This window comes from Hypanus sabinus, chromosome 3 (genome assembly GCF_030144855.1).
Source record: "Hypanus sabinus isolate sHypSab1 chromosome 3, sHypSab1.hap1, whole genome shotgun sequence".
Taxonomy (NCBI): Eukaryota; Metazoa; Chordata; class Chondrichthyes; order Myliobatiformes; family Dasyatidae; genus Hypanus; species Hypanus sabinus.
The window spans coordinates 158,722,205-158,739,076 of NC_082708.1; the positions used below are offsets into that span (position 1 = coordinate 158,722,205).

Genomic DNA, 16,872 nt, shown 5'->3' on the forward strand with positions numbered 1-16,872 from the left:
TATTGCTTCAGAGGAAATGAAGCACAGTGTGTTTCAACAGTTTGCAGCATTAAAATGTGCATGGCGGTGGGAGTGCACATTGGGAGGTATCATAGGAATTGTTGCCATTGGAAAAACATTTGGGTAAAACTGAGTGACAGGGAATGCAGGTAGATGGTGTGCAAAACCAAGTTTTTATTCAACAATATTTCTAGTGCTGTGGCAGTATTTGAAGAGTGATTCCAGATCTACACCATTATAGTACTACACTTCGGGGCTTCTGGGTTGAAATAGGAATGGGACCTTTGGTTCTTTCTGATTGAAAGCTCTTTTTAAAGATGGTTATACATTCACAGTGAATTTTCATATGCATGTATGGATAACTTGCATGTAGTTTCAGTGGGAATATTTTGTCCATTGTCAAGTCTTTGAAAGGTTTGGTTCCTAAAATCCAAAATAGTTTATTTAATCAGAAATACGATTTTGTATCTTAAGTTTCCAACATGACTCCATCAGTTACAAGCCTTCCTGCTTGAAGGTTAAGTATATTGCAATATTTATGAGTCTACTAGTTTAAATGACAACTGTGAAGAAAGTATCACAACATGAATAAAAAGACCCAAAATTTCCGAATTGTAATAAGTCTTTATTTTCCATTAATACTGTCTAGCAGATGAAAGTCACCACTTAAATTCTTTTTTGTTTCAGTATTAAATAAAGCAAAGATGCTGTCTGCAGGAGTTGCAGAGGAAGTGTTGAAGTTTCTCAAGTCTGAGATGCCACCAGTCCAGTTCAAGTTACTTGGAACGTTGCGCATGTTAATTGATACACAAGGTATGGTCGTCTATATAGTCGATTTATGGTGAAACTGTATTTCTGAATATTTGCTTGTTTACAAACTTTTACACAATATAAAGAGAGTACGTGAAAGCAATAAAATAATGTTAGAACATGAGAAATAAAAGAAGGGTTAGGCCACTGAGCCCTTTATGCGAGATTCAACGATCATGTCTCATCTTTTGCCTCCATGCCATGATCCTGCACTAATCCACAACCGTCATTCCTTTCCTATTGAAATGTTTTGATTTCTCAAATACTCATCGACTCCACAGCCCTCTCAGGTACAGATTTCCAAGGATACACTACCCTCTGGCTGAAGAAATTGCTTTTCATCTTTATCCTGAATGAAACATAGAAAACATACAAACATAGAAAACCTACAGCCCAATAGTCCCTTCAGCCCACAAGGCTGTGCTGAACATGTACTTACTTTAGAAATCCTGGACATTCATGTTGACTCTGTCAAATGCTGTCGTCATTTTCCTAGTACCAAGTTACAGCCAAATAAATTCCATAATTTTCCCTACTAATGTCAGGTCCACTCCATCTATTCCCTCCAAGTAGTATGTGTCCTTGTGATAAAGAGGAGAAAGATTGCTTAGGATTCTTAACAAATTTCTGATGGAAAGCTTATATTAAATGGAAACAAATTTAAATCAAACCTCATAGTGCCTGCTGATTTTCATCTGTTGCCCCTGCAGGAAATCACAGCACCTTGCAGCTATTCTCCAGAATAAGCCGCTACTTAGTGGAGTGTGCGGGCAAGCAGTGAATCTGAATCTGCGTGGTTAAACTTCAAGCCCAGTTATTATAAGTGCTGCAAGTTCTTTGCTCTTCTCAGGGAACCTCTAAAATTGTTAAATAATTAAATATAAAAACCGAACAAAAAAAAACAAAATGTTTAGAATCCTTGGACATGATTTTAATCCAACTAAAATTTTATTTCTAATTTATCCTTGACAGTCCATGTAAAATACAACTTTCCACAGAGACACTGAAAAAGTGAATTTATATTAACTGTGGGTACCCAACTAAAAGGAAACTTATCATTGATGCCCAGGCCACTGTTTACCTTTCAGTCAAAACCATCTGGCCATTCTCTTATCCTCAGGGAAATTTGGTTCATCCAAAACTGTTATCTGAATCCTTTTCCATAACAAGGCTGTCAGCCACCACCTGTTACTGAAAGCTCATAACAGCAGTTGTTCTACTAATTTCTCTTCCTTTGGCTCATTATCCTCTTTTATGCTTGTGAACTGTCAAAATAAGTTTATCATTATATAAAGCAGATTTTCATAGTAAGGATAGTAATGACAGTTTATTGATATCAATTAAATCTGAATTATGGTGAAATACCATCTCCGTTTGCTAGTAGGGTTAGCACTTAATAAATCAGGTTCAGTTGTCTACCAATAATAGAAATCCAGATTTTTATGTTCTTGCCTTCTGTTTTCTTTCTAATAATGCTAGCAGTAATGAGGTAAAATAAATACTGCCTGTGTGTCACAGTTAAAGAAAGAAATCAAGTATCCATGTTAACCTGTGTGCCAGGCTTAGGCAGAGATATCCATTCCTGAATCTGGTCTGTGACTCCCTGTAGTGCAGCTTAAAAGCAGTTTAGAAACTGCTCGTCATTAAGAAAAGTTTTCTGAAACTGTTCTGCCTGATCTATTCTTTTTTGTGCATATTCCACTACAGCTGAAGCAGCTGAAAAGCTGGGTAAGAATAATAAACTGATCGAGCGTTTGGTAGAATGGTGTGATGCAAAGGACCATGCAGGTGTCATGGGCGAATCAAACAGGCTATTATCTGCCCTTATTCGGCACAGCAAAGCAAAGGTACGTTTTAGTGAACAGTGTTTTCATAAATGACATTGTTGAGTTGTAAATGCAAAAATCCACTTAAGATATTAGAATGGTTTCAAATAGTATCCAGAGTAAATAGTTCAATGTTGAATAGAATGGATAAGTGGTGAGGATAAATGGATGTACAAGTTGAGTACCCCTTATCCGAAATCTGATTTTTTTTTTGAACACTGTCATGACATTACAAATGAAAGATTACTCAAGGTGCTGTGAAGGTTCCCAGGTGATGCACGGGTCTCAGTGCACCACAGACAGTTCCAAGAAGAAAACAGAATGTAATGAACAGAAGTTAAATGAAAAATAGAAAAACACTGCATAAAGTGAAAAATGAAGCTCTCAATCGTGTATTGAAAGAGGGAATACATCAGCATCTGAGTGAACATATGCTGCTTAATGGTATGGTGATCACGAAACAAGCAAGGATCTATCACGACAAACTGAAATTTGAGGGTAATTGTGAATGATCAGCAAGCTGGTTGCAGAAATTTAAGAAAAGGCTCAGCATTTAATTTTTAAATATTTATGGTAATAAAGCATCGACTGATCATTGAATTTGCTAACATTGTCACTGATGAAAATTGAACACCAGACCTAATCTACAGTGTTGATAGGTTTATGTAAGGTTCAAAAGCAAAAAACAGTAAAATACAAATGCAATGTACTGTAACCTTTTAATCAAAACACAGCACTGTAGGTGGAGACTGAAAGCCTGCTGCTGTTTGTTATTCAACAGCTGATTCAGGTTGTCTCCTGATGCTGGTTTTGGTTCCCTGAACATATGAACAGTAAAAATTATTACATATCATTAATATAAAAATATAAAGTACGTGTGATGGTAACATACAAATTCAGTTGGAAATGATGGCAGTCCTAAGCTATCTGATTATATATTCCAAAATCCAAAATCCTTCCTGGCCCAAACATTTCAGTTAAGAGGTACTCAACCTATAGAATGGTTAAACTTAACAGTTAAAAAACAGGTGTGGCAAAAAAATATTAAATTCAATCAATAATTCTCTACTAGAACAAATTTGGAAGTAGCTGTATTAAAATAATTCAGTGAGGATTGAGAAGTGCAGCATTTTCAATATGGAACTAAGGTGAAAATGTTGAAAATACTCTGACTTATTAAAAAAGATTGAATTTTACGGCCCTCGCCATTGGAAAGTTAAACAAAAGCGACTAAGCAATAAAAATATACATTTCACTCAAAGATTTCAAGCTACTTCAGTGACTTGCCATGGTTTGTTTTTGGTATATTTGTATTTTGTACTCTTCAATGCTAACTGCTGTTTCATTTTTTCTATCTTCCTTACTTGATAAGGATGTTGTCAAGACAATTGTTCAAAGTGGTGGTGTTAAGCACCTGGTCACCATGGCAACAAGTGAACATGTTATAATGCAGAACGAAGCTCTTGTTGCTCTAGGACTGATTGCTGCTCTGGAACTTGGTGAGTGATGAGCAGATAAAAATGGAAGGATTATACTAAGCAGCTTGTTGCAACTTCCATTTAGTTTCATGGAAACTCAGGACTGTGAGGTTTTCAGGCAATATCCATATCTGTCAAAGGTACAGCTGGAAAGAAGAGCAACAACAGAAAGACTGTACAGTACTAGAATATGCTTTAGAATGCCCAGTCAATTTTAATACTGTATTAATCTTTATACACTTTCAAGAACAGTTAGTACCCCTCAAGCAGCAGGCTCTTGAACTGGAGGGAATAACTTCATTCAACTTCACTTGCCCTATCACTCACCCTGCTCCCACAGCCTATGAACTCACTTTCTAGAACTCTTCATCTCATGGTCTATATATTTATTGTTATTTTTAATTTTTCTTTTGTATTTTCACTTTTTGTTGTCATTTGCAGATGGGTTGTCCATCTGCCCTCTTCAATGTGGTCTTTCATTGATTCTATAATGTTAAATGGATTTATTGACTATGCCTGCAAGAAAATGAATCTCAGGGTTGTATATGGGTGACATATATTTACTTTGATAATAATTTGACTTTGGAATACCGAAGTTCTGATATCAAGCCTTTGTCTAGGAGACTGCAAGTTCCAGTGTAACTTTATGTATGTACTCATTCATCTTAGCTACACTTTCCATCCTTGCTGCATGGTAGGTCTTGGTTCATCACTCAGTTTTTCATCTTTTGGAATAATAAGTGTAGTTTCAATGTTAACATCCATTGTATTTCAGTATGTTCTGACTTTAAAGGAAAACAATGCCTTAATTTTTACAGCAATTAATCCACCATTACTCCTACAACTGACAATTACAAACTTTGCCTTCATATTTCCCCTCTAAGAAATAAATACATACGTACACTGAGGCCATTTATTAGGTACAACCCGGTGTGTTCTGCTGTAGACCATCCACTTCAACGTTTTGTGCATTCAGAGATGTTCCTCTACACACCACTGTTGTAATGCATGGGTATTTGAGTTACTGTTGCCTTCCTGTCAGCTTGAACCATTATGACCATTTTGCTCAAAGGCTTTTTCACCCATAGTAGTGGCGAGAACAATGTCAGCGACCCAGGTTCAGTTCCCACTGCTGTCTTTAAGAGTTTGTACGTTCTCCCTGTGACTATGTGAGTTTCCACTGGGTATTCCAGTTTCCTCCCACACTCCAAAGATGTACTGTTTGGTAGGTTAGTTGGTCATTGTAAATTGTTCCATGATTAGTCTGGGGTTAAATCAGGGGTTGCTGGACAGCATGGCTTGAAGGGCTGGAAGGGCCTGTTCCATGCTGTATCCCAATCAAGCAATAAGTAAATATCTGCTGCTCACTACTGAATGTTTTGTTTTGTTGATCGCACCATTCTCTGTAAACTTTCAACTGTTCATGATAATCCCAACAGATCAGTGGCTTAAGATATTTAAAGCACCCCGTCTGGCACCAATAATTGTTCCATAGTTGGGGGCAGGGCAGTAATATAGTGGTTAGCACAACACTTTACAGTACCAATGACCTGTGTTCCATTCCTACCACTGTCTGTAAAGAGTTTGAATGTTCTTCCCGTGACTGTGGGTTTCCTCTGGGTACTCAGGTTTCCTCCCACAGTCCAAAGTTTACCAGTTGGTAAGTTAATTGGTCATTATAAATTGTCCCATGATTAGGCTAGGGTTAAGTTGGGGGAAGGGCCTATCCTATGCTGTATCTCGATAAATAAAATCACTTGAATCACATTTCTTCCCCACTCTGATGTTATGTCTGAACAACAAAATCTCCTGACCAAGTCTGCTTGCTTTTATGCGATGAGCTGCTGCCACAAGATTGGCTTATTAGATATTAGCATTAATGAGAAAGTTTGTGTTCTGGTCTTGTCTTTGTCAAGATTAAGAGATCAAGATGAGGGTCAGCTACTGCATCAGTTTTAATTAATAAAAATGGTGCAATGACTGTCGTCAGTGTTCAAATGTATTTTTCCGTCATACAGAGCTAACTAGCCTCTGCTGCATTAGCAGAATTATGCAGAATTTCATTGGTCTTGGGTAGCCGATAATCAATATTGCAAAGGATTTTCGATAGCCATTATATTTTTGCTTCCTGAAATTAATCCTCTACAGGTATTGAAGCAAAATCTATCTGCTGTTCTCGTTTGGTGGTATCACTTAACTATCTATAGAGTTCAGGCTGATTATGAAAATTGGGACTTCTCAGCTAGCTAATGATAACAGTTTGTGGTTGAACATTTAGCAATTTCCATGGATTTAGGTTTATATTCTCTACAGTTTTAGAAGACTGAGAGGTGATCATTGTTAAGTACAAAGTTGAATGGGCTGGATGAGAATGGATTATTTAGTACATCTTCAAGGCCAAGATGTATAAAGCTTTAACTTGCAGAAGAAAACAGGTTTTGGGAGTTGTGCAGGAAAGGTCAATGGCGAGATTTGCCATGAACTTACTGAATGGTAGAGCAAGCTCTATGGCTGTTTCATTTTAATTTCTTCTGCAAGAAGTGTTAGGTTTTTATTTAAAAGAAAAGTTTTGTTTTGACTGAAAAGTGCTAGGTTAGATATTTGTGCACAAGGGAAGAAGCAAACCTGTTTTTTTTTCATTTAACCTAATGAAGTTTTCCCAAAAGGAAATGTCTTCTGATCATTACAATTTTAGAAATAATTAAACCTATTTACTTTTAGACTGCTTATATCCTGGTGTGATGCCCCACTTGCTGCTGCTTTTGACAGCATCAAGAAGAACAGTAACTTGCAGTGCAGGGAAGGTGATGGCTCACAGTAGTGAGCAATAATCCTTTTGCATTCCAATCTATAATATTGTTAGTATAAATGCTGTAGCAATTTTCTCCATCTTAGTCTAAAAAAATGCATTTACAAATAAAATACAGAAGGAATATTGTGGCATCAAGAATTTCTAACAATGATAATCATTCAAAAGAAGAAATTTCTCCTCAGATAATTTGCCCTTTAACAAATGTTTGAATAAGACTATCTTATTCTTTTAAATATGTTATATATGCCTTGCCTACTGTGGCCCATCATAAGACTGCCCCCATATCCCGTGATTCCGTCTGGTAAGCCTTCATTACCATACCTCTAAGGCAGATATCCTGTATTTGCTTTCCTAATTTCTTACTTTCCCTGCAAAGTCCTTGCCCCCCGTTTTTTTTTTCTCTCTGCTGTGCTTTTACCATTTGCTCAGTAGATTTTGAAATCCATACTTTTCTCCTCTTGTCATCCACTATTGAAATATAAATAATACTCCAGTCATGCTTTTATTTTTGGTTATGTTAATGGGCTTTTTTCATCATGTACTATTGTGTGAGCAGTGGTTGGTCCTCATTTTTCCTGGATATTTGTTTTATTCCTTAAAGTACATTTGAGAGTTATAAATGTTCTTTCAATTCTCCATTTTTCTTATTTACCATTAGATCAAAAAGCTTGACTGTTATTCTTGCACTTCTTTTGCCTTCATATCATGGTCAGATGTGCAAGCCACAGATTGTAGCCTCCTTTGAATCAGAAGGTTTTGGATTGAAGCCAAGCACAAAGCTGGTGATTCTCCATTGCAGTATTAAGAGACTTGCACGATTAGAGTTACAATGTTGCGTACAAGACACTATGTAAAGGATTTATTGTGCTTATGCATCTTCATAATCAGCAGAGTGATTTGAGTGTAATGAAGATGCTAATGGCTTAAAAACAGTTTGTTTCTAATTCCCAGTTTTGACATGTATTATTAATTTCTCTAATAGGTATAGCTGAGCAGGATCTGGCGAATGCTAAACTTGTGCAAATTTTACACAAACTGCTTTCTGATGATATCAGTGCTCCTGAAATCAAATACAACTCAATGATAATGATTTGTACCATAATGGGTTCAGGTAAGTGACTGATGGACCCTCAATAATTTCTGTGAAATGCATAGTCTAACAATAACATCACTAGTACAATGTGTCTACAGTTCTGCGAAATTCAGTATCAGATTGGTGGCAACAGAGCTTCTCTGTGTTCTTTGATGTGAACTTGGGGCTTTCAAGCAGGCTCACCAATAATGTAATTATGCACACCCATCAATTTCTGCTCCATTTCCCATTGAAGTCTTGTTGAAGAATAGTGTAAGCAATGAAATTTCATGGGTTCCAGAACAACTCACCTTCTAATCTTTGTGTTTCTCCTTTAAGAGGCTCAAATGAGAATTGTGAAACCAAACACAGATTGGATGATCACTTCACAGGAGCTTTTGAATTCAACCTGCAGGAGTGGTCCTGCGCCTTCTGTTGCCTGCCACTCTTAAGTCACCTTCCCATTCACTCTTGATTTTTTTCTTATCAGTAGTCTCCTGTTCTGATACAACACCATTATACATAGGAACAGAATTAGGCTATTCAGCCCATCAAATCGGCTCCATCATTCTATCACAGTTGATTTATTATCCCTCTCAAACCTATTCTTCTGTTTCACCCCGCAGTCTGACTAATGAGGAATCTATCAACCTCTGCTTTAAATATAGTCAATGACTTGACAGTGAATTCCACAGATCCATTACCTTCTGGCTAATGAAATTCCTCCCATCTCTGTTCTAAGTGGACATTCCTCTATTCTGAGGCTGTACCCTCATCCTAGAATCACACACAACAGGAAACCTCTATATCCAGCCTTATCTAGGCTTTCTATATTTGTTAGGTTTCATTGAGATCCCCCTCATTCTTCTGAGTTCCAGCAAGTACAGGACTAGTCATCAAAAGCTCCTCATATGTTAGCCTTTTCATTGCCAGAATTATTCTCGTGAACCTCTCCAATGCCGACACATGTTGTATTTCTTATTTTAGTTTTTCCTCCTTTTAATTTTTAAAAGCTTCCCAATCCTCTAACTTCCCACTAATTTTTTGATAAATGATATGCTCTCTCTTTTGCTTTTATGCTGTCACTGGTTTCCCTTGTCAGCTACAGTTGCCTCATCCTCCCTTCAGAATACTTCATCTTTGGGATGTGTCTTTCATGTGCCTTCCAAATTGCTTCCAGAAACTCCAGCCATTGCTGTTCTGATGTTATCCCTGCTAGTGACCCTTCCAATCAACTTTGGCCAGCTCCTCTCTCATGCCTCTGTAATTTCCTTTGCTCCACTGGAATACTAATTCATCTAATTTTAGCTGCTCTCTCAAATTGCAGGGTGAATTCTGTCATAATCACTCTCTCTGAAGGGTTCCTTTACCTTAAGTTTCCTTATCAAATCGGGTTCATTGCACTACACCTGATCCAGAATTGCCTTTCTCTTAGGGGGCTCAACCACAAGCTATCATTTTGTAGGCATTCTACAAATTCCTTCTTTTGGGACCTAGCACCAGTCTGATTTTCCCCATCTATCTGCATTTGAAATCCACCATTGCTCGTTTCATTGCCCCTTTTATATACCTTTTCTATCTCCTGTTGTAATTTGTATCTCACAGCCTGGCTACTGTTTGTGGGCCTGTATATAAACTCCCATCAGAATCATTTTACTCTTTCAGTTTCTGAAATCTACCCAAGGATTCTACGTTTTCAGGTCCTATGTCATCTCTTTCTAAGGATTTGATTTCAATTTTTACCAAGAGAGCCATCCCAACCCCTCTACCTACCTGCCTGTACTTTTGATACAAAAAGTATCATTGGATATTAAGTTCCAAATTCTGATCTTCTTTCAGCCACAACTCAGTGATGCCCACAACTTCAGTCCTGCCAATCTCTAACTGCGCTACCAGGTCATCTAGTTTCTTCCATATGTTGTGTGCATTCATATACAACACCTTCAGTCCTGTATTTATCTCCTGTATAATGAGAGCCAGCCGAAGTCTTGAAGAGCAGCACTTAATCAGGGCACTCTGCAGCCGCAGGATTCAATACTGGATTCTCCATCTTTAGTTTATCTCATCTTCCAGTCTATATCAGAACAATCCAGTTCAGTCTCTTATCATTTTGGTTCAATTTCTTTTTTTATATGTGTGGTCTGCAGCTCACGATATTGGCAGCCTTTTCCTGGGTCCACTTAAAGAACTGGGCAGCGGCTGGTTATCCAGTCATTATAAATAGTGGGCCTGTACCAGATAGGTCAATAACATTTCTTGTACTTGATGCGAATAGCTGTAGAAACTAATGACAGTCTATGTAACTTTATATGCAGTCCATAATTCACTTGTCATACAGTCAGTCCACTTTTAGATTGGCCACATGTCAATGAAGTGCCAAATATGTATAACACTTGCATATCTGGAAGTTTATTAAGCCTGGAGCCACATTTATTGCATTAATCATTAAAATAGTTAAAATTGCTTAAGAGGTTGGGGAGAGGGAAAGATTTGAGTATTGTTGATATTGTTTTGGAAGAGTTATTCTGTCTGATACTATAATGCAGCAGAATTACAACATTCAGTTAAAATTAAAGGGTTGCTATAACATTTTCAAAGATCTTTATTAAATCTGTTAGAATTCAACACTTTTAACTCAGTTCCCATGTGGTGAGATATATTTGCAGTATTAAATATTAATTTCTATTATTTAGAGTTTATAATCTTACACAATACAAAATTAGTATTGGGATTTGCTTAACTTGTTTGTAAATCATGACATTGGATACTGGTTTGCAAAGTTGTTGGGCATAAGTTTAACACAGTGGGTTGATCCATCCAAGAAAATTAAATGGTATTTTTTAAATTTCTGTATTTTTAATTGCCAGCTGTTAATCATATGTGTCATAGCAGTGATATTGATATTTACTGTTTATCAAGACCTGGTCTTATTCCAAGAAGTGTATTTTGATAAACAGACAAGATTATTGCCCACTTCAACTTAATGCAGCTTATGGTGTTTCTAAGAGCTATAATTTTGAATATCTATTTACCTGCTAACCTCATCATTTGTAAATATATAACTTACTGTGGTTGTTTTTTTGATTATCTGGGTTCCTCCGGTAGATTGTTTGTCACTCCTTTGAGTGCTTAGTTTTTCCAGTTTATAATTATTGACTGTAAATCAGGATATTTGTTTTTCTTTCAGAGCAACTTAAAAAGGAGACGCAAGATATGTCATTCAAAGAGATTGTGTCAAAGCTTCGCCGTCATGAGAATAAACTTGTAGCCCAACAGGCATTAGTGACGGAGCAAAGACTGGTTATTGAAAGCTGAGATTTGTTCCCTTATTTGCCTGTTTTTCACCGTCTTGTCACTGGGTCACCTTTGTCTGCTGTGAACTGCTCCTGCAGTACCCTTGCTTCTCCTTGTGCATGCATTAGATTGGTCCAGTCTTGACAAAAATCAACTGGGACCAAGTACTTTCAGCCATAAGCTGTGGTTTTTAAAGAAAAAAACAAGTAGCCAGTTGTCATTCCATGTTCACTTGGTGTCCCTTGTTGCCTGAAACAATGTGGTAGAACTTGCATGTTGTAGTAAAGTAACAATGTGACAATGTTTATAGGGGGAAAATGCACAGCTATCACAGAGTGTGATATAATGCTACTGACGTGGGGACAATGCAGGATGCAGAAATTAAACCTGGGTTATCCTTTCGATTCAGATGTTGAAGCTTGCTCCATTCTTAATACTTCTAAAAGCCACAAAAATTAGAAAAAGATAGTGTGCTTCATCAGTACTTCCCAGGTAACCAGATGTTGGCTGTTAATGGTGTAAAATCATGGTACCTAGAATTAATAAATTAAATATTGAATTCCCAACTGTCTGTATTGCTTTAAGAGTGATATGATTGTTAATTTCATTTAAGGTTATCCATGTGGTGTTCAGACAAAGTCCTTCCATCTTGCAATAAATGTTCCATCTAATTTGTAATGACCAGTGTGTGCAAAAATCTTGTGCTGTGCAATTTTTTGCCCAGTGACAACAATATGTATGTACTGAATAATTTCTTTTATAAGAACGGTATAAATTAGCCAGTTCTAAAATCTATGGACAAATCGTCAGGAAATTCCACATTGTCAACACCATCCGCATCAGAAACCGGTAAAGAAAATGTGATTGATTACGATCGTGAAATATACTTAACATACCATCAAAGTAGAGGATGAGAACATTTTGAGTACAGTTTAAATTCCCTTGTATACTAGTGGCAAGAGATGTGTGTGCACATGCACACCTTAGAGGGAACATTGTTCATCATCTGTCATTTTTCCTACTTGCATGCATGTTCAAAATCATGGCCCTCACAGGTTTAGATGACAAATATGTGTTTTGACTAAAACATCTCTTCAGGAAGACTCTTTGTCCCTTTACAGAAAGTGCCTTCCCCGGTTATACAATGGCTGAGCAGGAAAGTGATGTAGAATGTATATGCCACTTAGGGGCTTTTCTTTCACTCCCACATTGGGATCCCCCCGCCCCCCCCCCCGAGTTCTCTACATACATGGGGGTCAATAGAATTGGTTTGAAATGTTGACGGAACACTGCTAATTATTTAGCCCATCAAAAGACTGAGTGCAAGTAGAGAAATGACATAAGCAGCTTTTTCTACTCTCTGCAACATTTCAATAAGTGCCAATATGCCTTGCCTTCTGAAAGTTGCTGCTAACACCCAGAGACCTGGTAGTGAGAAACCGAACTGGCAGCTGAATATTCCTGGGTTTTGCTGTTTAAGACGTGATTGAGGTAGGTAAAAGAGGTGGAGGGATTCCACTACTGGTAAGGGAGAATGTCACAGCGGTACTCAGAACACACTGGAGAGCTAATCCATGATGGTAATTTGGGTGGAGCCCGGAAATAAGGAAGGTGCAATTACACTGATAGAATTACACTATATTGCTCCCTACCCCCAATAGTCACAGATATTTAGACAGATTATGGAAAGGTGGAAAAAAGAGTTTTTATAGTGTGGGGGGGGGGGGGTATGTCTTAAATGGATCCATGAGGTATATTGAAACAGCTTGTGGAGAGTCCTGCTGGGGGGGAGAAAACATACCAGACCTGGTTTTAGGAAATGAGCTAGACCAGGTGATAGACCTAATAGTCAATATTTTAGGAATAGTGACCACAGATCCCTATGTTTATGATCTTGAGAGAAGATACTAAACAGACAAGTCCATGTCTGACATAAGGGAGTTGTTTAAAGATCAGTTAATCAGAGTTTAGGATCGGTGTGCTCCAGTAAAAGTGAAGTAACTGGTGACATCATTCCAAGAGGTTCTAAATTTAGTCATTAAGTAAAAGTAAGAATTTTCATAAGCCAAAATTAGTCTGGGTCCTTCTGAAGTATGAGTGGGAAAGTACTCAAGCAGGTAATTAGAAAAGCCAGAAGGAGCCATGAAATGTTCTTGATGAGCAGGATTGAGGAAAATCCCATGGCATTTTGACTTGCATTTTTAAAAAGGGAGAGGGTAGGAAGGAAGTCATGCTGTAGCTACATAAAACTTAAGTCAGACTGTACTTGGAGTATAATGTGCAGTGCTTGTCACCCTATTATAGGAAGAATGTGGAGACTAGTGGTGGGTGCAGTGGTAAACTAGGACACTGCCTGGATTAGAAGGCATGGGGCTGCAAGGAGAGGTTAGAGAAACTTGTGTTGTTCTCCCAAGAGTGTTGAAGGCTGAGGGATACCTGATAGTGAAATTTAAAATTTAGACACATTGATAGAATTTTTCCCCCAGGGTAGAAATGTCAAGCACCATAGGACATGCTTTCAAGGTTGCGGGGAGTGATGTTTTTTTAAACAGTGGTAGGTACCTGCAATAAGGTACCAGGGGTAGAAGTGGAAATGGACAGTTTGGTGGAGTTTGAGACTTTTAGAACAACACATGAAATGGATGATACACAGGAAGACATCTATAAATTGGCATTAAGATCAAATCATAACCACATCATGGGCTGAGACACGCATCCAGTATTGTACTGCTCTATGTTCTGTAAATTCCTTTACCTCTGGTCAAGCTTCATGTCCCAGGTGTTTCTCATTGAAATGTTCTGAATGTTAAAAGGCCTGACCAGATTAGATATGGCAAAGTTATTTCCAATAGTAGGGGAGTCTAGGACAAAAGGGCACAACGTCAGGATTGAAGGATGCCCAGAGATGCAGAGAAATTACTTTAGTCAGAGGGTGGCAAATCTGTGGAATTTGTTGCCACGTGTGTCTGTGGAGACCAATGTCATTGGGTGCATTTAAGGCAGATATAGATTGTTTCTTGATTAGCCAGAGCATCAAAGGGTATGCGGAAAAGGCAGGGGAGTGGGGATGACTGGAAGAATTGGATCAGCCCATGATTGAATGGTGGAGCAGACTCGATAGGCCAAATGGCCTACTTCTCCTATATCTTATGGTCTTATGATTTAGTGGCCAATTTAGTTAGCATTCCCATGGAGCGCTTTGGATTTATACAGTGCTTTTAACATAGTGAAATACTCTAAGATGATTTATGAACATCTTTTAAATAACCAGTGAGGTTAGGCCAAATTGATAGCTTTTAAGTAAGGTACCAATGAAAGTTTTTCTCTTCTTCTATTGAACTCATTTACCTTCCTCTCTGCAAACCAGCTCCCCAGGTTATATTAAATACAGACTACTACCAAATAAAGGGTCTCACTAAAACATTGACTCTACTTTTTTCCGTAGATGCTGCCTGGCCTGCTGAGTTCCACCAGCATTTTGTGTGTGTTGCTTGGATTTCCAGCATCTTCAGATTCTTTCTTGTTTGTGATTTGATTACTACACTGCAAAGTCTCTTCCAGGGATGCCTACCCTGAAGAAGTTTAAATCTTCCTTTTGATAGGCCTGGCAAAGGTTCGCAGCCGGAAATGTGGACTGTACTCTTTTCCATAGATGCTGCCTGTCCTGCCAAATTTCTCTAGCATTTTGTGTGTCTTACTACCAAATAAAACCTGCTCTGTTTTTGCTTACAATTCACTTGCCTCTACTCCCCCCTCTGGGGAAAATAATGTTTTCAGAAACTGGTACATAAAATCCATTGAAACATTGAGATTAGAATAGTAAACATCTGTGGAACCAAATGTGTGCAGTAATATTGAAAGAGTTTCATTAATACTCCCAATCGTTTTTAAATCAACTGCATTAAAATAAGAGGCATATCATAAAGTAGTGTGATTAATCATCTATTTTTACAGAGCTCTTTGATGAATGTTTTCTGGCAGTTTAAAATTAGCTGGGAAATAAATTTTTAAACCTTCAACCCATCAAAAGTAATCAGCAAATAAGTTTTTCATTAAACTTATTAAAGTGCTTCACACAATTTTGAAAGTATTTTAAGAGTGTTTAATAAAAGATAAAAGGCTTGTTGGAAGTTGATGCTTAGGATACTTGGCCACCTGTTAACATGAAAAAGCTTCCCAAAAATGTAAAGCATATTTTTATTTGAGGAGAAAATTCCACCTAGTTATACCCTAATCATTACAAGTAGTTCTCAGCACATAAATCTCCAATTGTTATTTCCCGACATCAATGACTTTTATAAAAGCAATGCTAATTGTATCAGGTGATGTTCTGTGAAAAATATTTTTAAACTGCACCATCGATGTTTATTCCAATTACAAAACACGCAATGATGGGCAGTTGTGACATTTGCTCGGGGCTTAAAATGAATTTTTACTGCTGATCTTACAGGAATTTCAGACAAGTCACACCAATGGTGTAGAGATACTTCAGCCTATGTTGTCTGCCAACCATGATGTCAAATTAAACCAATCTGCCTGCATGTGGTCCATTCACTACATTTTTACATGCCTGTCTAAATACCTTATAAATGCTATTATAGAACATTGAACTATACAACATGTTACAGGCCCTTAAGCCCACAATGTTGTGTTGACAAATATAATGCTTCCTTCCCACATAGACCAGCATTCATGCACAATCTAAGAATCTCTTAAATGCTCCTAATGTATGTTCCCACACCACCAACTCTGGCTGCAAGTTCCAAGTACTCCCCACTATACTTCCCTCCAATCACCTTAAAATTATGCCTTCTCATATTAGCCATTTACACCATTAGAAAAAAAGTGCTAGTTGTCCTTTCTTTCTATCTTAATATCTTGTAAACTTCATAAAATTGCCTCTCATAGAAGCAGCCAAGTGTCATCTAACCAGAGTTTTATGGAGCTGCAACATTACCTCACAGCTCTTGAACTCAGTCTTTACTAACACAACATACACCACCTTAACCAACCTATCAACTTGTGCAACTGCACGAAGTAATTATATTGTGTTTCCACCACCTCTCCAGCAATGCATTTCAGACACCTCTATGACAAAATATTAGCATATTTTCACTTTTAAACTCCCCCACCCCACCTTAAAGCTACACATTCTCCAGTTATTTGACATTTCTACTGTTATAAAGACTCTTGACTATTTACCCTCTCCATGCCTCTCATAATTTAGTAAATCTCTATGAAGTCTTCCATTAGTCCCCAACACTCCAGAGAAAACAACCCATTTGTTCAATCCCTCTATAACTTATTCTCTTCAATCCAGGTAGCATCCTGGTGAACCTCCTTAACCACTCCAGAGTCTCCACATCATTCCTTTAAGTCAGCAACCAGAACTGTAGAGTACTCCAGATACAGCTTAACCAAAGTTTACAGCTGAAACGTGACTTCCTGACTATTATACTCAATGAGTTGACTGGTAAAGACAAGTATGGCTGATGCCTTCATTAGCAACCTATCTAACTGTTGTCACTTTCAGTAAACTATGATCTTGGACTCCTCTACACATCAATACTCCAGAGAATC

The 16,872-nt window shown here is 37.7% G+C and overlaps 1 protein-coding gene across 2 annotated transcripts in view; it reads left to right on the plus strand.

Annotated features, from left to right (window-relative positions):
- rap1gds1 (RAP1, GTP-GDP dissociation stimulator 1) overlaps positions 1-11,863 on the plus strand; it is an 85,639-nt gene extending 73,776 nt beyond the window's left edge. For both annotated transcript variants that reach the window (XM_059965436.1, XM_059965435.1), the window contains 5 exons: positions 688-813; positions 2,518-2,657; positions 4,009-4,135; positions 7,909-8,037; positions 11,186-11,863. In XM_059965436.1, coding sequence (XP_059821419.1) covers positions 688-813; positions 2,518-2,657; positions 4,009-4,135; positions 7,909-8,037; positions 11,186-11,313 — 650 coding nt within the window. In that variant the 3' untranslated portion in view covers positions 11,314-11,863. The remainder of the gene's footprint in view (positions 1-687; positions 814-2,517; positions 2,658-4,008; positions 4,136-7,908; positions 8,038-11,185) is intronic.
- Positions 11,864-16,872: the final 5,009 nt, after the last annotated feature.